General features: G+C 50.8%; 2 protein-coding genes across 4 annotated transcripts in view; one reads left to right on the forward strand and one right to left on the reverse strand.

Moving 5' to 3' along the window:
* LOC144149214 (uncharacterized) overlaps positions 1–23,401 on the forward strand; it is a 268,987-nt gene that overhangs the window by 26,756 nt on the left and 218,830 nt on the right. The gene's annotated exons all lie outside the window — the stretch shown is intronic.
* On the reverse strand, positions 635–2,948 carry LOC144149210 (uncharacterized). Its single transcript, XM_077680743.1, has one exon. The coding sequence runs from the start codon at positions 2,788–2,790 to the stop codon at positions 847–849; it is 1,944 nt and encodes a 647-aa protein (XP_077536869.1). The 5' UTR covers positions 2,791–2,948; the 3' UTR covers positions 635–846.

A 23,401-nucleotide genomic window follows, 5' to 3' on the forward strand; every position in this document is an offset into this window, starting at 1 on the left:
GTCCAAGAGTGCAGCGCCATTTTGTGGCGAGTTTCGTGCAGAACTCTTCAGAACATGTTTTTACTAAATTAGCGCTGCGCTTGGGTAACATAGACAAAACAGCTTTGGCCTGATCGCTTTTACCGATCATCGCCGAAAGCTCCCCGACAATCTGCTGCAGCTTCACGTTTACCAGGTGATCAAAGCTGGGCATCAAAAGCTTCCCACTTTCAAGCATTTTCTGGGCTTCCAAAAGTGGGCCGAGTGCATCTCTCATCAAGATTGCCTTCGCATAAACAACTTCTTTTTCAGAAAGTATCCCTCGAATAGCTTCCGCTTTGCTGCTATCATGCGAGCTTTCAGCAAGTTCTGTTAACGAGCTCCACATTTCTACGACTACCACAAGTGCCTTGTAGAAGCTTTGCCATCGATTCGGGACAACAGAAGGTGGCTTCTTAATGTCAGGTCCAAAGAGGCCATTAGAAGAACAAATTTCAGTGTACTTTTGGTAAAGCTTGTTACAGGGTTCGTACAGGTTTCGAAGAGAAAAATTCAAGGGTTTTCAAGGACTTTCAAGCCCCTGTGGGAGGATTTTTCAAGGCCCTCTGCGCGAGGTTATTTTGATTTTTTTACATCAAAGATCTGCAGACAAGGCTTTCAAAAGGCCCGACATATTTATTGCACAAAGAAAAAAATCTCACAATGCAAATTTGCTTGCACTGAACAGAAAAAATAAGAATAGGTTTATCATATATCACAATGCAGATTTGTTCATGTCACACACAATAGAAAATTGTTCTATTGCCCCAAATAGCATTAACTGCACAAAGCAAAAAAAAATTAAGCAGCTCCTCCTAGCCACCCTCTTCAGGGGAGCTCCAGTCGCTTTTGCTGAATTTGGACCTTGATCGAGTGAAGCTCAGCTGTCTTGTCCTTTGCCGTCTTCCTGAGGCTATTTGACTTGACAATGTGTGTCACATCATTTTCTGCCTCTGCTTTTTCCGCATAGGCATCTGCAGAAGCCACGAGGTCATCAATTGTGGCTTCCAGCTTTTGTTTCTTTCTTTTCATTGCGTCAAGCTCTTCCTCTATGCAGTGCTTTTTCCTCTGCTTTGAAGCATCAAGGTCCTGCTTTTTCTGGGCTTCCAGGTATGCTCCGTACCTCTGCCTAGCTGCCGACACAGCAATCCTCAGTTCCTTAGTGATTGGAATTTGTAGGACACCACCTGCCTTCTCAACCGCATCACACACAACCCGTTGCGACACGTATGAAAGCTCCTTCAAGTTCTCTACGCACACCTGCCGGTTCACACTGAATCCACGTTCAACTGTTGCTTGGCCGTGACTGAGGACAAGCAGAAGTTTCACAATGCTCCACAACTCCGAGTAGGTTGAATTGAACTTCAAGAGGTCAGGATAGAATTCATCCAGCCTATCAGTGCCCTTGTCAAATTGTCTAAGTTTATGTTTTTGCTCATGCAGGAGCTCCGTGTACTCAGCCAACACTGTGTCTCGAACGTGGTCAGCCATTCTACCCACAGTGATGAGGGTATCCAACACTTTTCTGAAAAGAGGAAGGCATTCGTCTGGCTTTGTACACATCTGTCTTGGGTCCAGTGAAGAAAGGCCCCTAACAAATGCAAACTTCAGGGGGCTTCTCTCTAGAACCTTCTTTGTGGCATAGATCAAGAACTGTTTACATTCCATCCGGAACTGAAACACATCCTTTGCGCTTGCATGAGAATTCTTGATGATTTGCTCTGCCTTGTAGCCTATATCCACCTTTTCTAGTGGAATATGGTTCTCAACATTCTCAAGGTCGACCTTCAGCAGGCCCACGATTCCTTTGGCAGACAGGACTGAACATTTCAGAAACTTTGTGAACAGCTTCCTTAGAACAGTCTCTAAATCCCTTGCGAGGAAAAAGGCCATTGCTTTGTCTGTCTGGTACTCTACCAAAAAAGGCTTCAGTGCATTTGCCACACACAATGCAAAATTCAACTTTGCTGGGAGCAAAGCATCACAGCTGAACTCCAACAAGTTGTTAAACGAGGCACATTTAGGCAGGTTGACAGCTTTTTTTCTAGCAGCCTCAATGTACTTGTTGATGTCAGACCACACCAACAACGCTCGCTCAATTACAGGGACATTCTCTAACCACCGGTGGGCGACAAACTTGAGAGGAAAAGTGTGCTGGCCGGTGACTGCAGAAAAGTCCTCTCTCCGTGCTGGGGCATCTTCAAAAAGTGCATTCAGACTAGACAACAGGCAATCAAGTCCCCATTTAGTTGCTGAAACTCCTGCCCTGTAAGCGTTGTGCACTGTGTGAAGCCCGCAAGTGCCTAAGTCCACACATTGAACCTGGTAATTTTGTTGCAAGTGCACTTGGATGTGCCTAAAGAACTTCAGATTAACATTTGGACCATCCATAGATATCTGAAGAACTTTTGCAAGGGGCAATGGCTCAAGGGCACTCAGCAACTTCTCCTGGATGTCATCAGCTGTAGAATGCCCCAGAAAAACGGAGGTATAATACCTCGTCGTCACTTTCTGAGCGGAGTCCCAACACCTCACGTGCACATCCATTTGCTTGCTTTGGAGACAGTCATTTGCCGACTCATCGAAAAGTACCACAAAAACTTCACACTGTTCTATCTCTCGCTGCAAAGCTGAGAGAAAGAAAGGCCTCAGACCATGACATGTCACATAGGCGCATTTCTTTTCACCACACGAAAACGCCTTTGCCACTTCACTGTCCGGGAACATGCGCTGAAATAACTCCCCTGCTTGCGATGACATCCGGTACGACATGTGGGATGTGACGACTTTCAGAGTCCAAATAATTTCAGCGTCAGTAACAAGCTCGTGCGTTTTGCAAGCGTCGTTTAGGCTTGGTGACGGCAACGGAGCCGTGGTAGCGGACTGCCCTGTCTCTCTCGCGACAGCAGTGAGATGGCTGTTCAACACGCGACCTTGCGTTATATTCACTGCAGCAATATGCTTCGCACTTTTCATGTGGCTTTTCAAAGCCGATTCACCCATGGCAGTCACATCAAAGGTTTTGCAGCAAAGCTTGCACTTAGCCCGATGCGGACTTGTTGTGTCCAGTGCAATCCACTGCTTGTAGTCGTCATGGTGGAGCCACGTAGTCTGAAACTTGCTTTTCCCGGGCATTGTCTCACATATCAACACATCACTTTCACTGAACCGAAGAAGCCACGTTCAAAAAGCGCTGAAATCACGATTAGACGAATACTAGCGCACGGACGCGGCCGTATGACTCAGCGAGTGATGGCGAGGTAGCGATGCGATAGCGATGGGGATGGAAACGGCTCGTTGTCTTCAGTGTTGCCAGCTGCCTAACAGAATCGGCTACAGAGGTATAAAAACCGGTGTTTTCTTGACTGCGGTTCAGAATGATTAAACAAGAACAAAAGTTCAGCAACAAAGTCCGTTTTCTTGATGACAATTACTAAATTAAATCTAGAATTCAAGAAATTCAAGACTTTTCAAGGACTTGTAAAAAATTCAAGGTTTTCAAGGGCCTTGAAAACAGACTTCTGGAATTCAAGGGTATTCAAGGTTTTCAAGGACCTGTGCGCACCCTGTAATGTTAGCGTGCTTAAATAACGCTCCAAACTTGATCACTACGGATCGAACATCAGACATGCGTGGTAAAGAAATGGCATGGTCAACACTCACATGAATAAGGTGTGCTATATCTTTCACATGCAAGATTTGGATCCCTTCAGCCTGACAGATTTCTCGAACCATCTTTCGCATGTACTCCGCTGAGTCTGTGGCTACTGCCACAACGTCTTTCCACGTCTTGCCAACCGTCAGGAGCGCCTTGCTAACTGCGCTGGCCACCGTGTAACTGTTCGATGCATTTACCCTGTCGACGTCGACCAGAACAACGTGCTTCTTCACGTTTTTCTGGCTATAGTAGCACAGGAGAGTGTTGATGGTAGGCACACCAGTGATGTCTGGGGATTCATCGACGATGACGCTCACTTTCACATCTTGCATATCATCGCGGATTTTCTCCATGTCCTTGTCAAAAGCTTCTTTCAGGTATTTCAGCCGAAGTCTTTGTCCTGTTGGCATGGTCTTCGCGGCCTTGCAGTATTTGCGTGCGAAGTCTCCCAGCGGTCCGTCCGCCTGGTGCATGCTTATTCCGCTGTACGCTAGGGCACGAACAAAGTCATGGATAACGCCGTCCGCTTCAGTTTCTTTCGCACGCTGTCTACAGGACATATCAAAAAGCGTCTGCTGAGACGTTCCCGCAGTCTCAGCTTCCTTGGAAGCCGTCTTGAACTTCTTATGACGAGATGACATTAGATGCTCACGAATTTGGTCGTAGGGCTTCTTCGCTGGATCGGTGACCATCTCGGTGTTGCAATATTTGCACACTAACGTGCGGGTGCCTTCACTGTCTTTCGTTGCGATCTGGAGATCTTCATGTTCTTTACACCAGTCATCCAGTGTCTTTCGTTTTCTTCCCATCTCCACGCTGAAGTTTCCGGTGCCGCCTTATGTCCGCGACGGTGGCTTTGCGCTCACAAGACGCGCCTGGTAATGCTAAGTGAGGATGGCGATATGCGTCTCGTTGGTTAGAGTTCGCACCAATCAGAAGCCTGATTCACTTCGTCACAGAAAAACTGGAAGAAAACCTAAGAGACCAACCTTGGATCGCGTTTTGTTCACATTCTCTTCTCGTTCGTCTTTATCCCCACCCACTGAAAAACGTGACCCTTTTTAGAAGTTCTTCGAAAAAGAGCAATACCACAATTTCCAGAATTTTGCTGCTCCTGTCAAAACAGGATTTTGAGTGCAGTGGCTTCTTTCTTTCTTCTTTCTTTCGAGGTTTTTGAGGGGGGGGGGGGAAGAAGGAGAGAAAAGGGCCCGAAACTGTCTGGCGTGAGGTGCCGACACCTTATCAGGCCCGGGGAGGGGGTGGGGGAGTATGGGGCTTGGCTGCCCGCTGCGTCGGCTCGGCGGCGGCGGGGGCTTGGCGGTGAGAGGAGGGTGTCGCGCGAGAGAGTGAGGGGCGTTCGCACGGGGTTGGATGCTGGGGGAGGGTATGGCTGGCTTCTTCGTTGCTCGCCGTCGCAGGAGAGAGGGAAGGAATGCGGCTTGCATTGGGGCACGTGACGTCCGCGCGTTGCATCGCCTGAGGGGTCGGAGCGGGGACGCCTTTCTCCTCGTCGCCGGAGATGCGCGGCGTGTTCGGTTGTTGGCGCCGCTGCTCCCTTGCTTCCTCCAGGGCAGTCTTCTTTCCCTGCTTTTGTGGCCATTCGAAAGGAGATATCACCAGCTGCGTGATGCGCGGGGGAGGAAGGACACCACGCACGGCTGCAGCGCTACTCTCCAAGCAGCAGGGTGAAATGCACCCGTTTGTTTGTGAGCGGGGCGCCAGGAGAGAACGGCAGACCGTCAAGAGAGAGAAAGTGGTTCGGGTGAAAAGGAAAGGAAGTGCACTGGGGATATTATTGAGCCCAAATGTGGGCTCACCTGCATACAACCCAGTGCGGGGGGGGGGGGGGGGGGGGGGGAGGAGGAGGGGATGTAAAGATTAGAGAGGAGAAAGGGGTGACAAAGGAGACAGGTAGTGGTGAGAAGAGAAGGGGAAGAGCATCAACACGAGTTAGCAGCAACTCACGATTGTGCAGATCGCTACAGGGAGGTTTATTCGGGGAGAAATCGGGTTTAACCCGATTCTCCTGAAACTTGTTCGGGGTGCAAGAATCGGGTAAAATCGGGTTTTACCCGAAAACGAACAACCCTAAATATGATACAGCTTGGTTATGACTATTGGGATATGTACATAAAAATGAAAGTTGCCTTGCCTGTTATGCTGAAAATCTTCCACAGGCTGCGGATCCAAGTGGCTCTGTCACATGTGACCCCATCAACATGGAGCCCCACTTGTTCGCACAGTAACGTGGCTTCGAGCACAATCTTTGACAGTACATCTGCCGTCATGTTACTTTTCGTGGCAAAGACACCCAGGATCTGCATCCAACTTCCTGAAACCAAAATCCAAACCAATGAGTATAAATCCCCGGCCGCCATAAAATATATACGGCGAGTGATTTCTCCAGCTAGATGAGAAGCCTACGTTACGACAGCAAATTTCAAATAGAGTGGATGCTCAGGCTGCAATTTTGCAAGCTGTACCTGTAAATGGTTGGAACGCAATCACCAGGTCATGGTCAGCAAGTTCTTTGCCGGACTTCTCATGCTTGAATTGACCCAGGTCGACGAAGCCATCAATGCAGGCTGCGATCGAGACACAGTAAAAAAAAAAAAAAAGAAAAGAAAAAGAAAAAAGAAAGATACATTCTGGACACTGAGTATGTGCAACTACGAACTACGTGAAGAGAAGAAATTGTACCACTTCAGCACATGCTACTATTGCTGAGACTGCAGGCAATATGAGTTCATACAAGATTCGATCAATCATTGCTGACACATTAAGACAAAGGCAGCAGATACGTAGCGGAAGGTTTTACGTCGATGTGCTCCCACAGCCTCCATTCATGCTATCTGTCTGTTTAGCCTCAACACATTCCGGTATTGTAATGCGCATCTCTGCTTTTGCATTGTTGTCGTGGCTTGTTTCAGACGGCAATTCCGCTGGCGAGGCATTTGTGTCAGCAGGCTGTCTCGTAAGTCGTGGCATAAAAGGCATAGTGTTCCTGAAAAAGAAAAAAGAAAAAAGAAACATGGGGCAGTAGCTGATCAAGCAAGCGTCTCGAAGTTGACTAGGACGTACATCTGTGGCTCAGTTGATGGGCATAATTATGCAACGTCACGGCGACACCATATGCTGGAAAAAATATTTCATAGAACTGCCTTTCTCATAAATTATTTATTGCTTTTCGCGGGTAGATTACACTGTTATCGATACACAAGTGAGTCAACCAATCCAAACAAAGTCCTTGATCGCTAAAACGTGGGGTAAACATTCAACTTCGTTGCTTTGTCGGCATTTCACAAGCCTTCCACCTCACTTTGTACTCTTAGAAAAGGCTGGGAGTTTACGCCGCCTCTATAGAGTCTCGCAGGACATAGCCACATCGTCGGTTTGAATGGCCGTTTCGTCAATGTCCCAGACGAGTCTAGCGTCTTGAGGAGCCCGACGGCAGTAGTCCTCCCTTCTTTCTTCGATACCACGTAGGTATGCAATAACCGTGTCTTGTTCAATTAGGAACGTTGCTCCATTGCAGTGCCGTGCGTACGCAACGGAATGTTGCGCTTTGTTAAAGCCAGGCGTGTATCTGTAGTCTCGGAGTACGGGACATCCGAAGGCAAACTGCTCCGGTAGATCTCCTAGTTCGGCACTACCAGGACGGCACTTAATGACCGTGGTTTGGTCATTTGGTCAAGTACTGAGCCATTGTGATGCAGGGTGTACGAGTCCGATGTTGCACTTGGCCATTCCAAGGGGCACCTCCAAAACCTCGAACAAAGCCTCCGGTGGCACCTTGCTCCCATTGTGGCCGCTCCCATCTTTCGGCCACATAATTCCGTCCCGTTAGGAGAGTAGTTTGTTCCACAAGGAAGGTTAGCCCATTGCATTGCGCTTGAAACTTGATGGTGTACTGCGCTTGGCCAATTTCCGGGAAGAATCTGTAGTCTTGAAGAACAGGGTGCCCGCAGTAATCTTGCCTCTGGTGATCACCTCCGTCGTTGATATGAGGTATACACTTAAAGGAGACATGAAGAGAAAATGCAAGTTGGTTTTATTCGAAAGATTTCGTGTTTCATAGTGCCCCCAGCGCTTGTCCGGATACAAACGGTGCTTTATTCACTGAGAAATTAAACAATTTAGGTTAAAATTTTGATTTTCCCGCTCAATCGTGCGTTTTCGTGGCCCCAAGTGACATCACAGGAACCGACCGCTCTGCAGCCTAGAGTACCTTCATTCACGCATCCGCCGTACAGGGTAGAGACACGTAACGCTGGCGCCGCCATGTTCGGTTGCTCGCTCGCCGCCGAAGCAAGTCATTGTGTCAAAGCCGCGCTAAAATTATCGCCGCAACGCGGTTTACTGAAGAAGTTTGAATCATATTGTCTGTTTCGCATTGCTGGGTCTCGTGGGAAACGAAAAGAATAACGCGTTGAGCCCGTTGTCCCAATTGCGGCGGCACGGGACCGTTCAAAGGTTGTCTCCACCCTGTACAGCGGTGTGGGTTTGTTCCCGCGTTTCTTTACGTTCCGTTACCTAGATGGCGCCACCATACCGTGGCAAGCGTTTGGTTTGTTTTTGCCCGCATTTAAACCTGGCTTGTTTTTGTTCTGGGAGAAAATATTCGTTCCCTGAAACAGTGCTCGCTCGACAAATGGGGTCACGTAAGACACCGTTGCTTGCGTCAATCGGCCAGTGTCGTCTGAGACAACCCCAAGCACCGTAGTGCTGTGCAGCTAAACCAAAGCATGCTGTGCGCAGTACGAACAGCAGAACGCATCAGTACTTCTGTGTTTACATGTGCTTTCGTAACTTCCACTGTTTGTCCCATCATTCTTATTGCTTTGTAAAGAATGTGTCCTAAATTTAAGCGCAAATCGCTCGTTCGTCTAAGCTCTACCTAATTTGCGTCTGCTTCTGCCAGCCTCCGCCAATCGCAGAGCTTAGCTCATGTGACATCACAGGTTCTGTTGCGGGAAATGAGCTGGTGGGTCGCATGACCATTCCCGTTTTTCCTAATTATGTAGCTTATTTGAGCGAAGTTTACGTTAAAAGTGGTGTCAGTATGATGCTAACGAGACAATCTTTTGAATGAATCAAACTTGTGTTTTCTCTTCATGGCTCCTTTAATGAGAGTAGTTTGTTCTTTGCGCATCACTGAGCCATTGTAATACCATGTGTACGTGTTAGAATGTTGGTACACGTCTGCTGGCAAAATGTTCTGCGCTGCTTGCTGCTGCTCCATTATTGCTGGGGTGGCTTGTTCACTTCGAGTGGGTCTGGGGGGAGTCTCAAGCCTTGCTGTGCCGTTGTTTCCTGCAGGACAATTCGCAAAACAGGTTACTTGTGTGCAATGACTAGAAACAGAAAGATTAGCGGGTAAATGGTCACTATAAGCAGATCGCGTTCGCTCTATTAACGCCAGCATTAAGTAAAAATACACCTAAGCATATAAGTACTGATGCGCTCTGCTGTTGGTACTGGGCGCACTATGCTTTTAAATGCAGAGCATTTGAGTACCTCACGATGTCACCCGCGTTGACGTCCGTAGTCCGCACCGCCGTTGTCCCTACTATATAAAAAACATCCCCCTCGCGAGGGGCACGATCAAATGCAGAGCATTTCCACGGGGGGCGCGCCTGCAAGTCGTATGGATTACGTATTGGTTGTTGTTGTTGTTGTAATTGTTGTCTTCCAGCGTAGACATTGTCGATGAAGTCGATGGTGAAACGTGCCGTGAACCCCCTGCCGCGGCTATGACGCAACGTGGAGCGGCTATGACGCAACACAATCCAACACAATCCACTTTAATTCAATCCAAATCCAAACAAATCCAAGCCAATCCAATCAAATCCAATCCAATGCCCCTCGCGAGAGAGTGTTATAGCGCCGAAATCACGCCACCACACGAACGCGTGATGTTGACGTCACGATCACGCCACAGATGTTAGCGACCGGAGAGCGCACGAACGACATATGTGGTTTAAGCGCGAACCGACCGCGGCGAGAGAGCACGATGCGAGCGCCCCCACCTGTTCTTGCGCGCGAACCGGCTGTTGCTCAGCGCGAACCCAACGCGGCAAGAGAGGGTGTTGCGCACGTCCCCACCTGTTGTGCGCCCGAACCGAACGCGGCGAGAGAGGGTGTTGCGAGTGCAGAGAAGGCGAGGAGGACGCGGGGGAGAGGGCGCACCTGTGGCCGACGGTTGAATGCGTCAAGGATATAAGGCGCGTTTGTAACCTTCTATTCTGTGTCGGCTTTGTGGCGCAGTGGTTAGAGCGACATGTACCTTGCGTTCCGCCCGCAGAGTCGTGGGATCGAAACCTGGCGCCGGTAAGTATTATTTTTTTATATAGTGTAGGGGGACCGATGCGGACTACGGACGCCAACGCGGGTGACATCGTGAGTTACTGAAATGCTCTGCATTTAAAACAAAGCAATTACTTTCACTTATTTTGCTCGTAAACAAGGTTTTCGAAATGGGGCAAAAATTCCTTGTTACTCATCATGTGTTTGGATGCTGTCTGTGGCATCCTAATTTCTGTGCGTGACCATTTAGGGCGTAACCAAGGAAGACTTCATTGTTCCACATGCAAGCCAGCACAAATTAGATCCGAAAGTTGCTCATGGGCTTTAATATAGCACGTGTGTTGTACCCTAGGTGTTATTGTGCAAGTAAGTGCTTCCATAACTGCTATCCACTACCCAAAGCTTACCCACTATTATTCTTTGATAACTGTCTACGTACTCTCAGCAGCTTGATAGTCAAGAATATAAACCAGGAGAGAACTGACGCTCGTCGACGCCGAACGACACTGACGCTCGCGCGACGCTGAAAATACGCTGCATGTGGTTGGGCCTTATGGGCTTTTTTATTTAGCTAGTTACTGTGTGGCTGCTCTCCAGGCAGTTCATATCTCTTGAAATAAAGTGCATGCATGTGACGATAAAGAAGCTGAACACCTGACAGGTAAACAGATGTATAGTCCGCACATCCGAGCAGAGTAATGCCGCACTTTTTTAGGTCGTCTAACGCTTCCCAAAGTGTGTTGCTGCTGAGGCCGGACTTTTTTTTTTTTTTTTTTTTTGCGAGAGTTTGTCTTACGGCATAACAGTTATATATACAACATCACATTTGTTTCACGCGGAAACGTCAGCAGAGACCGGTATTGAGGGCCCCATATCTACCGCTGTAGATCAGGGGGTCTCTCAGGATTGGAGCCTTGTGCCCCGGAGGTGTTACAGGCGAGAGGTTTGAAGGGCAGGATAGGTCCATAGAAGGTGGCTCGTGTCGGCTTCGGACGCAGGGACTGTGCAAAAGGGACAGGTGTCCGCAAACGGTGCGTGATAGCGGGCAGACCAAGCGTGGGTCACTGCTGGGAATAAGGCCACCCCAACTCGAAGCCTCCACAGCAGGACCTCCTCCCAGCAAGCGAGCCCATTGGGGAGGTCAGTTCCACGCGGTGGAAGTAAAGCACACGTGACGCGGCGGAGGTTCTCCTTTTCCACCAGCAGTTCTTCTAATGTGGAACACCGGAAGAAGTGGTAGCGGCCGTGGAAGGTCTATACGGTGACAGGTGCGATCCGGTGCTATGTGGGCAGGAAGCATGTCTCGGCGAATCCACAAAACACGCACAGGGCATGGGTATGTGTTCAGGATCTCGTTCAGGGCTTTCATGAAGCGCAGTATTCGAGGTGCGATGCCCTCAGCCGCAAGGTCTTCCGTTTGCTCTACAAAGGAGCTGAGCAGTAGCGTCATATCAGGATGTGCTTGGCCGTAGTACAACATAAACACCAGGACATTTTCTCGCGGAGGTGCTCAGTTTATCATTTGAACTGGCCAGATTGAATACTTGGATGACTTGAGCAGTGGGTTACCATCAATGTTGATGGTCAGCGTTGAGTCTTGGCTATCCAACTTGACGGACGAGCTCTGGAGACTGAACCATCGGTGATGTCCGATATCTCCGTGCAGGTGTGAGGTCTACTGTTGATGTCTTTCAGGCACTCGCTTAGGGCCATTGACATTGGTAGAGGCGAGTAATGAAGCTAGCTGCTGCTTGAGTAGCAAACTTAAGTGAAAGTTGTCGTCGTTCAACAATGGGTGGCCGTCACACCTTGTTGCAAACAGGACAAGTAGTGTCAATGGCATTACGGTCGGAAAGCAAGTCCGTGTTGCACTTTTTACAGGGCTGGTAAACCGTTACACAGGAGCACTACGAATAGCACGTACTGGGAAAAAAAAAAAAAGCCAGAGTCAACCCGTTCCCCCTCAACAATTTTCACCTGACGTTATAGTACTGTATCGCTATGTTCTGAACAAGATGCTGAATCAAATACCGTGCTGAGGGTTGCTGCAGCTGCACACAGAACCTCTAAGCCCGTGTTACACCTTGAAGCCTGCATGTGTGCAAGAAAAGTGCCAGTGATTATCGTGAAAACTCGATCTTCTAGATGGAAGTCTCTGTCTCACCGTCTGTTTTGGTGCAGATGTTGAGGCCTTTTCTGTATCTCGTCCCTCAGTGTGCAACAGGATCATTTCGGAATTCGTTGCTTCCGATGTATTCTCATCTCTCCTCTGCAAAACAGTCATCAATAAGCACGGTCGCATTTTACGACACTTGTGAAGTGAACGTACCTTTTTTGTAGCCATTTGGTACTCGTGCTTCACTACGCGTCGCCTTCCCACTACCCCCTATGATCTAATAAATTTCCAGTTTTTAGTAACAGGAAAATTAATCCCGGTCAACACGCTGTTTACATTTCTTTCGTAGCCGAGACGGAGCATTGGCACTGGGTTCCGTTTGCTCCGCTTGCAATCCACGAAGTAATCAGTACGACAAGACCTGCCCGTTATGCAAGCAGCTCGGTACTCTTCGCCACATGATAGGAGAGTGAGTGCGACGTCAGCCCAAAACACCCACCCCTCATTAGCAACTCCTCCACTAAGAACCCCACCCTTACCCCTAGCGAGCGATGGGAGATCTTGCTGTCCAGCCCCGCCTTCGAGGATCAGCTACGGCTGGTTACCAGGGGCCAGGTGGCGAAGGCAGCATATGGAATCCTGTGAAGAGGGATCCACTCTCATCCAGTGCATTTAGCGCTGACACGCTGTGCAATTAAAGTTATTCCTCCTCCTCCTCCTCCGAGCGCAGACGCGACGATTCCGTCGGCGTAAAACCTTTATGGTTGTTCGCGCCTAACCATTGCTGTCTCAAATCCGGGTCAGCAGGAAAACGATGTAGCAAAAACATATTGCAGCCGCCCTGTTCTTGGGCGACACTGTGAGTGCCGCAGGGCTGCTTCCGCGCGACATTTCTTTTCTTCTGGTTGTTGCTACAACCGTATGCAGCACAGTGCTGTCCGGTTGAGAAAGCATTGCTGAAATGCGTGCAGGGATGCACGGAGCATGCTACAAACAACAGTCCGGAGTCAGCGAGCAACACTGCGGCCACCAGTACTCTCTAACCGGGTCGCTGATGGCACGGTGCTGCGTGCCGGTTTGAGGCTTCTGCTGGAAAGGTGTGTAAGTTTCCCCATGCTGGGAGGCTTGGTGGGCCCATCGAACTCTGCGGATGTCGGGCAAGGGCAGTACCCAGACCGCTTCCGGTGCCCGGTCGTCCCTCCTGGCCCACGTCACGCCAACACCACATGAGCAGGGGTACAGTGTCATCCGTTCTGTCACTCGCACTCTGCGGCTGGTCCGTCTGGACAGGGTCCACCAGCACAGGGCTCACCGCAGCCATTGCCACATTGCCCGCATGATTCGAAAAAAGCACGAGCCTGTCCACAGACTGGTGTTGGCCAAGATGGTCATGAGGTTGGCCAGCTTGATGGGTGTGCTGCCCGTTATCCAAGAGATGCAGAAGTCGACCAACCGTATCTTCCGCACGTCGTCGCCCTGTCGATAGACAACTGGTGGCGGAGCGTACGGAGTACGGAGCGTAGTTGCGTACTGCAAGGGGGCCCATGGGCGGCAGCATGAGCAAGGGTTGCTTGCTGTGACCTGTGGTCCTCAGTTCCGCCAGTGTGGAGCGCGGAATCACCACCACATGGAGTTCTCCGGGCGGCACGAGTGTAGACCCCCAAAAGCCCCAACGGACCACCCCCAACCAACTTACCAGCACCAGGAAGAGAACACCATTTTCCAGTTCGCTCAAGCACACCCCACAACATGGAGTCCCCCCTGCCAACACCAACCACAAGTCCGTCCCAACAGCCCGCAAGGCGCACAGTTTAGAGTCCGCAGCCCCAAGTCCACCAGCAAGTCCAATCCACCTCAGAGTCCACAATTAAGTGCCGCAACTTTATCATCAAAGGTCTGCAAGTCCAGTCATCTCAAGTCAAGCCAACCAATCTACCAGTGACGAGCATACTTCACGTTCTCGGAGCTTTGAAAAATCCTCACGAGGAGTGTCCACACAAAGCGGTGTCTCCAGGGTGGAACCGCACATAGTCCGGATAAGCCCCGGCAAAATTGGAGGAGCTGCACCACAGGAACGACACTGAAAGCACCTCACTGCCCAACACACTCGTAGCCCAGTGTAGTCCGAAGGCTGCACCAGTCTTGAACAGGGTAGTTCAACCAAGAACGGTGTAGTTGAAAGGCTGCACCAGCCAAATGAGCTGCTGCTTTTGACAGTGCTTCTAACACAAGAACAAGCATTACCCTAATCCAGAGGGTTGCTGCCTTGACCTGGAGCTTGTTTAGCTTTTGTGTCACGGGGCATAGCCACACCTTGATGACACTTTCCACTTCACTTTTCTTTACTTGTTGGAGCTTTTGCTTCAGTGCCCCTGTAATACTTCAAAAACAAAAGACACTCGACACTCACAAAATTAAACTAACAAATTGCAAATAGCGTTATCAAACAGAGGTAATGCGGAAAGCATGCAAAGTAAGTTTTGCTTAAACGTACAGATGCTCAATGAAGTATGCACCACTCTAATGTTACCCGCTGAGAATTGTACAACCCAGACCCAGGGCGGCCACCTATTCCGGCATCGCCACCATCTCGTCGGGGAGGACTTCCACGGGCTGGGTCTCGTTCGGGAAGCAGCCTTTGCTGTTCTGGAAGGTCCGCTGTATTAGAGCACCGTTTGGGTACTCTGCTATGACGTGCTGAAATGCACAGTATGGCATCTGCTTCCTGAGACGCGGGTCGCGCCTTGCCATCTCGTCGTATGTGGTCTCATGTACGACGGGGAACGACGAAAAGTCGTGATGACGACGAACAGTCGTGATGTATTCCCCAGAGTTGGTTTCTGGGGGTGGTGGGGGTGAAGCCCGCCATATCCCAGAGAGGTTCATCTCTGGGGGGCGGTATCCTTGAGCCCCTTCCCTAGAGGAGCCTGGGAGGAGGCTTCCTTCCCTTGCTCACTGGCCAAATGCTCGCTGGCATTTGGGTCGGGTGGGATTCCCTGCCAGCTCCTGTCCTTCCACGCCGATGCCGTCCTCCGGCTCCCGGGGGGAGTCCCGCATGGGCCTGGGTGTCACGGGCTTCGGCTTCCGCCTGTTCGAACCAGCTGTCGGTATTCCTGGCGGCTGCGGCGTTGAAGCGTGCCATGTGTTCGATGTCTCTTGGACGTGGCATCTTTCCTAGCTATCCGGGATTTCCACAGATATGCGCTGAAGAGTTGTTCCTCCTTGAAATATATAAATGTTACTAAGCACAGATGCTTTGACTTAATTGCCTGTCATTTCTAGCCATTTTGAGTAATGTCTCAACGTCTGAAACGTTGAGGGCAGAAAATATCCTCTTGCCTTTCTGGCTGAACCAGCTGTAATTGACTGCAACTTCTTGCGTCAGAAGCAAATATAGAAATCTCCATGTTGTTAATCCAACAGCAGATCCTCCAAGTCCTGAGAACTGGTGCACCTGTAACGAGCACATTACATGTAACCAGTGACCAGCTGTCTCTTTCTGCGCCAAGCTTAATAAGGTAAGCAAGCTGAAAAATTGAGGCCAGTTGGGTTCTTCTGTTTCCAGACAGCCGTGAATCGAAGTCCTCAAATTACGCAACAACTTTAAGTGGCCCTGAATAAGCATCTTGATCGTTCTCGGCACTATGAATGGTGCCGGGGTGCAAGCGCTGCATGATGGCGTCAAGTAGGCACCCCTGGTGCTCCACTCTCATCAGAACTGTTTGCAGAGCCCTGAACGTTTGCAGTTGAAATTCTTCAAAAAAACGCAGTGGCACCTTGTAGAGTGATTGACAACTAAATTGTTATTCTGCCAGTGCTCTGTAAGGCAGCATGAACTAAATGCAATGCAGTTGAAGGGGAGGTTTGGTTTGTTTTAAACATTCCTTCACTCGCAGCTGCTTTGTTATGTCACTGGTTCCCTAACCCATGTAATGCAAACACATCCTGACCACATACTGAGGATGTCCTGTTAGGGACGTTGACGTCCTCAGCATGCCTTCTTTTTGGTATTTAGGTGGCATCTGAAACGGACAGACAAAGAACTTTTATTGAGGTTCTGAGGAACTACGTTGGGACACCGCTGTAGTCGCAGGCCGCCCCCACATAGAGACAGGAAGGCTGTGGCCTTCCGCCCTTTTGTAGGCCCTCTGGACAGCCAGGAGCTGGACGGAGGGGTCGCCGCTTTTAATTAAGGCCTTCCTTCCAATCATCCTCCTCTTTGTTTAATGCACCGTCACGCAACGCAGGATATTGCCAGAGCATATGAGGTAGAGAGCAGTACGCCTTTCCGCAGTCCGGGCCGTGTGGTTCTTTGTTGGGCGCAAAGTGACTAAACCTGCCCCACGAAAAGAAGGAACCCCGTTTGGGGGATTCTCAAGGTCGCTGAATCGGACCGAGTGAGCTTTGGACGAGGATGTGGGTAGAGCTTCCGAGAGAGATTGTAGTGAGCAACAACCTTGTAAAAAGTGAGAAGCGAATCCCTATACCTCTCAGCGTCCCCTCCCGCGAACGTCGGCATGGAGGTAGGCCCCCTTATTGGAGGTCCTAAAACTAGTACTTTATGGCTGCACTTTGCATATGCTTTCTTTTTGTTTTTTCTTCTTTTTTTTTTGTTTTTTTTTTGCCATTTCATGTGAAGTCACATGAAAAATGCGACTTAATGTGAAATGTCTTACCTCCAGATGTTAGCTTATCGCCGCGAGTGAGTTATTAGCCGCGTTTACATGAATGCGACAGAGTGCGACCGTAGCGCGTCACATTTCCTAGCGCATCTCGAGTAATGCGATGCGCTAGCGTTTTCATGTAGCGCATTTTTCCAGTGTGCGATGGTGGCGCCATAAGGTGTCGCATATCGAAGGCAAATCGGCGTTTCTGGCGCTTCCGGTTTCCGGTGCTCCCAGCGTGGTTGGTTCCGCACGGCTGACGGCATGGTTCTGCTTCTCACAGCCGGTTAAGATGTTTTTAAATGCACAGCTGCGTTTGCAAGCCTTACTGTTGTTGTCGATGTGGACGAACTTGTGAATTTGTTAGAGAAGAAATAAACAGTATCACTTACTTTGTTATACCTCCCCTTCAAATTTTTCCAGTGCGTCCTCAGCCGTTGCCAAGTCCAAGTGTAGCCAAGGCGACTCATTTCTTCTTGAATGCGCACGAAATGAACTTGGTTGCGTTGACGACGTGAGTCCAGCGGCTCTCCTATTCTCATTTCGTCGACGATGGCAAGAAACGCTATTGTTTCAGCTTGAGAAAAACACACTCGCGGCGCGCACATTGCGGCAGTATCCAGAGTCGCCATCACAATCGCATTTGGATTTGCGCGGGTTCCGGAACTGCCGCTACCGGAACTTGGCGAGAGAAGCAGGTCCGCAGCAAACACCCTTCCCATAATTCCTAATGCGATGCGCTAGCGTTTACATGCACTTCGAAAGTCGACAGCTGCGTCCAAATCCACCCCTGTCTGGCGTATTAATGCGACGCTCTTTCCTAGCGCATCATCCCCGTTTACCCTGTGCCAATCACTTGTTTTAAAAAGGGAGCCCCTGTTTAAATAATAAAAAAATAAAAACTGCAGTAGGTCTCGATGTCGAAAAAACACCGGCATTCACCGTGACACACTATGGTCTTACCGTTGTCAGATGGTGGAGGGTTTGGCACATGAGTGCCGCACCCCAGGGCTACAGAACCCAGCCAACCATCATCCAACTACGCCACTCATGGTAAGCCCCCCCCCCCCCCGAAGGGGAGTATTTTTTTTTTCTGAGTGGCGGCCCTTACCCCTGGGCATAGGGGGGCGATGGTCTGCCGTCTCTTCATTTCTGTACGAAAGGGAAAAAACCGTTACTACCGTGATACTTATATGGGGTCAATCTGCAAAAAAGGAGAAGCATTAGAATGTGACAGAGATTTTTCCCCCAGCCTCCTCGAAAATTACTGCCGGTGAACACCAAGTGGAGATGAAGCCCTGGGCCCCAAGCCGCCGCTGCTCTCTTTGCAGGTGAAACCAGACCTCTTTCCGTACTTTTGCAAGTACTTCATGGAGGCCTGGCCGCCGCTCCGAGTGAGTGACAGCGCAGCGGGCCAGCCATACTTGATATGAACATTCTACCAGGAGCAAGACGAACTGGTTGATTGCTGCGCGCGGGAGTGGGTTTAGGAACCGCACTGTTTCGTATGGAATACCAGGAACATCAAATATTTGGGCTACTTTGCGTAAGAGCGCCTGCGGAATCGCGCACTCCAAAAAGATGTGCATCGTGGACTCGGCCGCCCCACAGAACAAAGTGCCCTGCGGTGCGCCGGAACCAATCCCACAGGTGCACGAGTGCGTCTGGTGTAGAAAAGGAGGCTCCTGCGCGCCAAAAGCCATTGGAAAGATGCCCTGCGGGGTTCTAGAAAATCTGCCAGAATTAATTTCCATTTTGGATTCCAATTTATGAGCGTGTACTGCTTCAAGTGAGGCGGGAGGCTGGGGGACAGTATCTCTGCCAGGTCCTTCAGCTCCGACGCGAAAACGTTGATATCGGGAACCGCTTGCTGTAGGCGAAACAGGGCATTAGCTGCCCCGTTATAAAACAGCGAAGGAGTGCCAGCACGAACGACGTTATTGCGGACGGAGCTCTGCATAAACAAACCAAGACGAGTACTGAGAAAATAGGACGCGAGACAACTGGTAAGTGGAATGTCACAGCCCAGTGCCACCTGCGTCCACTTCACGTGCAGCGCTGTCGCTAGAACTCCCACATCGGTGAGGCCGAGGCCTCCCTTGCTTCTGGGCAGTTGTACTATCTGCCTCTTGACCCTGTCCGGCTTGCCGCCCCAGAGGAAACGAAACACGATGCGCTCCGCCTCCAGTTTGGTTCGCGCGGGCACGGTCATGACTGAGGCGATATAGCTTAACAGCGTAAACAGCAAAGTCCGCGCGATCGTGGCGCGAGCAGTCACTGGGCAGCGCAGGGTTTCGAAATTACGAGCCTTCATTTGCAGTTTAGTTAACGCGCCATGCCAATTGCTGGGGGCGGGACCAGAAGCGGAAAAACGATAGCCAAGGATCTTAACTTCCGAAGCCACCGGTAGCCCATGTTTTGGTTGCGGTGGTGCATCCCGAAGGTACATCACCGAACACTTGGCGGTGTTGAGCCGCGCGCCACTTGCCTGGCCATACCGATCGATCACGGCCAGTGCGGAGCAGAGAGAGCTCTCGTCTGGCACGACGATCGTCAGATCATCGGCGTAGGCGAAGATGGGAACACGCGGGGCACCCGGCGGCAGCGGAAAACTACCTATGCGTGGATCGGACGCGAGTCTTTGAAGAAGCGGTTCGATAGCCAAAACATACAGGACAGGGCTGAGAGGACAGCCCTGCCTTACCCCGCGATTAATCGAAAAACTATCCGAGACGCGGCCGTGGATGGAAAGCGCGGATGTTGGCCCATTATATAAAGTGCGAACCATTTTCTGGAAGTTATCTGCAAGGCCCGCGTTGGCAAGAGTTTGGAAAATATACTCGTGGCTAACTCTATCGAAAGCCTTCTCCTGATCAAAGCTACAAAGCAAACCGGAAAGATTTTTATTATTGGCCCATTCTAGCAAGTCTCTGAGAGCAAAGCCGTGCAGCTGCGCCGAACGAAATGGTACGCAGCACGTCTGGTACGGACCTACTATTGCATCTATGTCAGCAGTGAGCCTTGTGGCGAGGCACTTGGCAATTAACTTGTAATCGCAATTGAGCAGCGTGATGGGGCGCCAGGCTCGCAGATCGGAGCTCCTCGACTCATCCTTACACAGGATAGTGATTAGCCCTTCCCTTTGAGACGCTGACAGAACCCCACCACTCAGCAGCCTGTTCACAAGGGCTGTGAAAGGCTGCTTTAACTGCTCCCAAAACATTAGGTAAAACTCGGGAGGTAGACCATCCGAACCTGGGCTACGATTGCGTTTTGATGTTCGGAGTGCTTCGAATAATTCGCCCTCGGTAATAGGGTTATCGCTCACGACGGGTGGGTCCTGTGGCCCTTCTAGGGGAAGCAGTTCAGGTGTTACTGCCTCCGCCGTGTATAGGTCAACGTAAAACCGGCGCGCTGCGTCCAAAACAGTGTCCGGCGTGCTCACAACAGCTCCTGAGTGCGGATCGATTACAGACGAAAGCGGCGGATTGGATCGCGCAAGCCTACGCCTCAAAATACTTCGCGAACACCAAGTTTCCATTTCCCAACGTTCGGCGCGAGCGATAGCGCGTAGGCCATCCCATCGGATACGAAGGAGGCGGCGATGCTCCCTTCGAAGCTCAACAAGTGCAGTGGCTACCCCAGGGCCGCAGGAAACAGGCGACGAGAGCAGGAGGATCGCGTCTGACACGACTTGAATCGCCGCGCACTCCTCCTGTGCCAGCCGCTTGCCCCAGGCCCTGAGACACTCGCGCACTTCATTTTTAAAGTCATCCCACCGCTCCGCATCGAGGCCCGACGCCCTCTGGGCCACGAGGTGTTCTACCTGTGCCATAACGCACGAGCTTTCGAGCAGTCGCGGGTTCAGACGCCAAGGCCCTCGCGAGGATGGCACGAAGTCGGAATCCGCGAGGCGCAACGCAACAAACTGATGATCGGAAAGCGCCGAGGCGACCTTCCAGATGGAATGCAGGCGCGGGGTTAGCGACGGAGAGACATAGAACCGATCGAGCCTGCTCTGTGCGCCTCGGCCGGTCCAAGTCATTCCTGACTGGCCCTGCCGAAGTAATGACCAGGCGTCGACCAGCCCCAGCTCGTCTACCAACTCCCGAAGCGCCGTGCACCCACTGCCAGGCTCTCGGCGCCGAGGTACACCGCGGTGCGATAAGCGATCGGACGCGAACAACGTGCAGTTAAAATCTCCTACCAAAACAAGACGCGACGGGCCTACAAGGTAGGAATCGAGCGTCTTGAAAAAATCCCTTTGCGGTCCGGCCGGCCTAGTGTTAGGGGCGTAAACATTCACGATGCGCGTGCCACAGTCTAGGTCGATCGAGAGCAAGCGGCCGTCAGAGTCGCGGGAGTGACGAAGGATCGAGCCCGTGTATCGCGGCATCAAAACAATGCCAACGCCACGAGAGCCCGTCCCCCCGAAACTCCAGAGAGATCTGGTGCCAAAATTGCTGTCGAACTGCCTAATCTGCCCTGCTCGGTGGAGGTAGGTCTCCTGCAGAACCAAAATGTCAATATTCTTTGAGCGGGCTAACTCAATTACTTCGGCCTGCTTAGGAGGCCTCGTCAATCCGCGGCAGTTAAAGGTTGCGATCGTTAGGGAGTAGCCCATGTTAAGTGTGTTGGGGGGGAGTCTGTTTACAGCCGAATAGTGCCCAAAAAACGGCGGTGAGAAAAAATGCGGACTGACGGTTTAAAAACATGGTTCAACAGGAGATGCACGCGCGCTTGTTTACTTTCCTTTCCCTTCCGACTCCATTTCACTCTCCTCTTCGGCGCTGCTAAATTCCACGTCCTCGTTTTCAGTGGGCTCTGTGCCCGAGCCAACTACGCGTTTGCGGCGGAGAGGGCTCTCGGTTTCGATTCCAGTTTGCTTTCGGAGGCTTTAAGCAACCCCCTCCTCGAGCGCTGCTTCTTCTCCTCCATGGAGGAAAGAAAAGCTTAGGAGAGGCCCTGACGTCACACCCAGCGCAGCCGGAAACGCCATTTCTGTAAGTCGAATGGCGGACCATTGGCCCTCCATGCCATTGGCGGACTCTTTTTGCCTCTCTCTCTCGGTGCACCTTCTCCGCCTCCTCCGTCCTGTATCGGCTCTCTTGTCGTCTGCATCTGCCAGCGCCGAGCCGGCGGAAATCAGCTGATAGGCAGGTAGAAGGCCGTTTTGCAGCGCGTGACCGTGAACCTAAACGCGCGGTTACACTGTTACACGTCTTCAGTGTGGCCGCAGCAGGTTTGCGAAGCGGCTCGCTCTAACAATGCCGCAATGCTCGGTGCCAGGCTGCAAGTTGCGATCGGTACCCAAGGAATTGGGCGTCACTTTCCACCGGTTAGTGCATCATTCCGCTGACAAGTATTGCTGTACATTAATGCATTCATCCTTTGTTTGCAATCGCCGCCGTTTATAGGTTCCCAAGCGATGGAGAACGCCGCAAACAGTGGGCGAACGCCGTGCGGCTACCGGACTGGAAAGTGCCCAAGTTTGCGTTGCAGTTTCACTGGCAATCCCAGAGATGACTAGTCAATTAAACGGCCGTTCTATATATATAGGTAAGCAGTACTTCATGCAGATTTCACGCTAAAAAATTGTGGAATGTTTTCACCGTTGTTCGCGTACCCTTCGATAGAATTTTTTGCGAAGGAGGAGGAGGAGAAGGCAAAACGTTTTATTGAGTAAAAAAAAAATGAGAGGGTGGGTGGCGTCAATAAACTTTTTTTCGCAAAGTTTCAACTTGTCTCAGTGTCAATAAATTCAAGGTGATATCAGTTGAAAACGTTCATACACTAACCTCGCGTATGAAGCGTTGAAAAGCGAAATCCAGAGCGAGACCACAAAAAGATCCAGATTCCAGATCCAGCACTCTTCCAGTCAACAGACGGACACCTACTAAGGTAATAGGACGATGGAATTATATCAACTGGGAATCTACCTTGTAACAGTTGCAAAAGCACTGCCGCGCATTGCCGGCTTAGCGAACTATATATTGCGGCGGCGATAACCAAAAAATTGAGTTGCGAATCGTTCGGTTGCAAGTCGCCTACGTACTGCACACCGTGTATCACTTCCCGAAAATCTACCAGACGGGTGTCCGCGCGTACGACGGGACGGCGCGTTCACGATATCTGCACTTCAATAGGCGCGTCGTGATCGCGACCGGAGCGGTACAAGGTGCACTTGCAAGTAGAAATTAAATGACATGTTCACATCGGCGCAGCTGTCGCAACTCGCAGCATCCTTTTCGAGTTCCGCAAGACTACAGCGCAGCAAAGCGGAGCAGCAATCTTCGCAATCGGACGACAAGGCAGGCGCTGCCTTTCCTCCATGACTGGCGAACGGCGGGCGGGCTGTTGCTAGGACGCCGTTGCTAACGCGACTTCCAATGGCCGCCGAAAACACGTGACTTCCTCCACACTTTTGCCAATGCGCGGGGATAGCGGGGGGCCTCTCCTAAGCTTTTTTTTCCTCCATGTTCTCCTCAAAGAGCTTCCTCTTTGCTTTGCGCCCCTTCTTTTTTTGTTTGGGGCTGGGCGTGCGCGGAGGCACCTGACGTTCAGGAACGGTGGACGAGCTCTACTGCGCATGCGTCAACTAGACATCAAAAAACAAAGAAAGTGACTTTTTTTTTTTGC

Source organism: Haemaphysalis longicornis, unplaced genomic scaffold, assembly GCF_048455015.1.
Source record: "Haemaphysalis longicornis isolate Haplotype H1 unplaced genomic scaffold, Haemaphysalis longicornis Haplotype H1 scaffold_8, whole genome shotgun sequence".
Taxonomy (NCBI): Eukaryota; Metazoa; Arthropoda; class Arachnida; order Ixodida; family Ixodidae; genus Haemaphysalis; species Haemaphysalis longicornis.

Coding starts and splice junctions, on each gene's coding strand:
- LOC144149210 (XM_077680743.1), bottom strand. CDS start 2,790: ATGTCGTACCGGATGTCATCGCAAGCAGGGGAGTTATTTCAGCGCATG.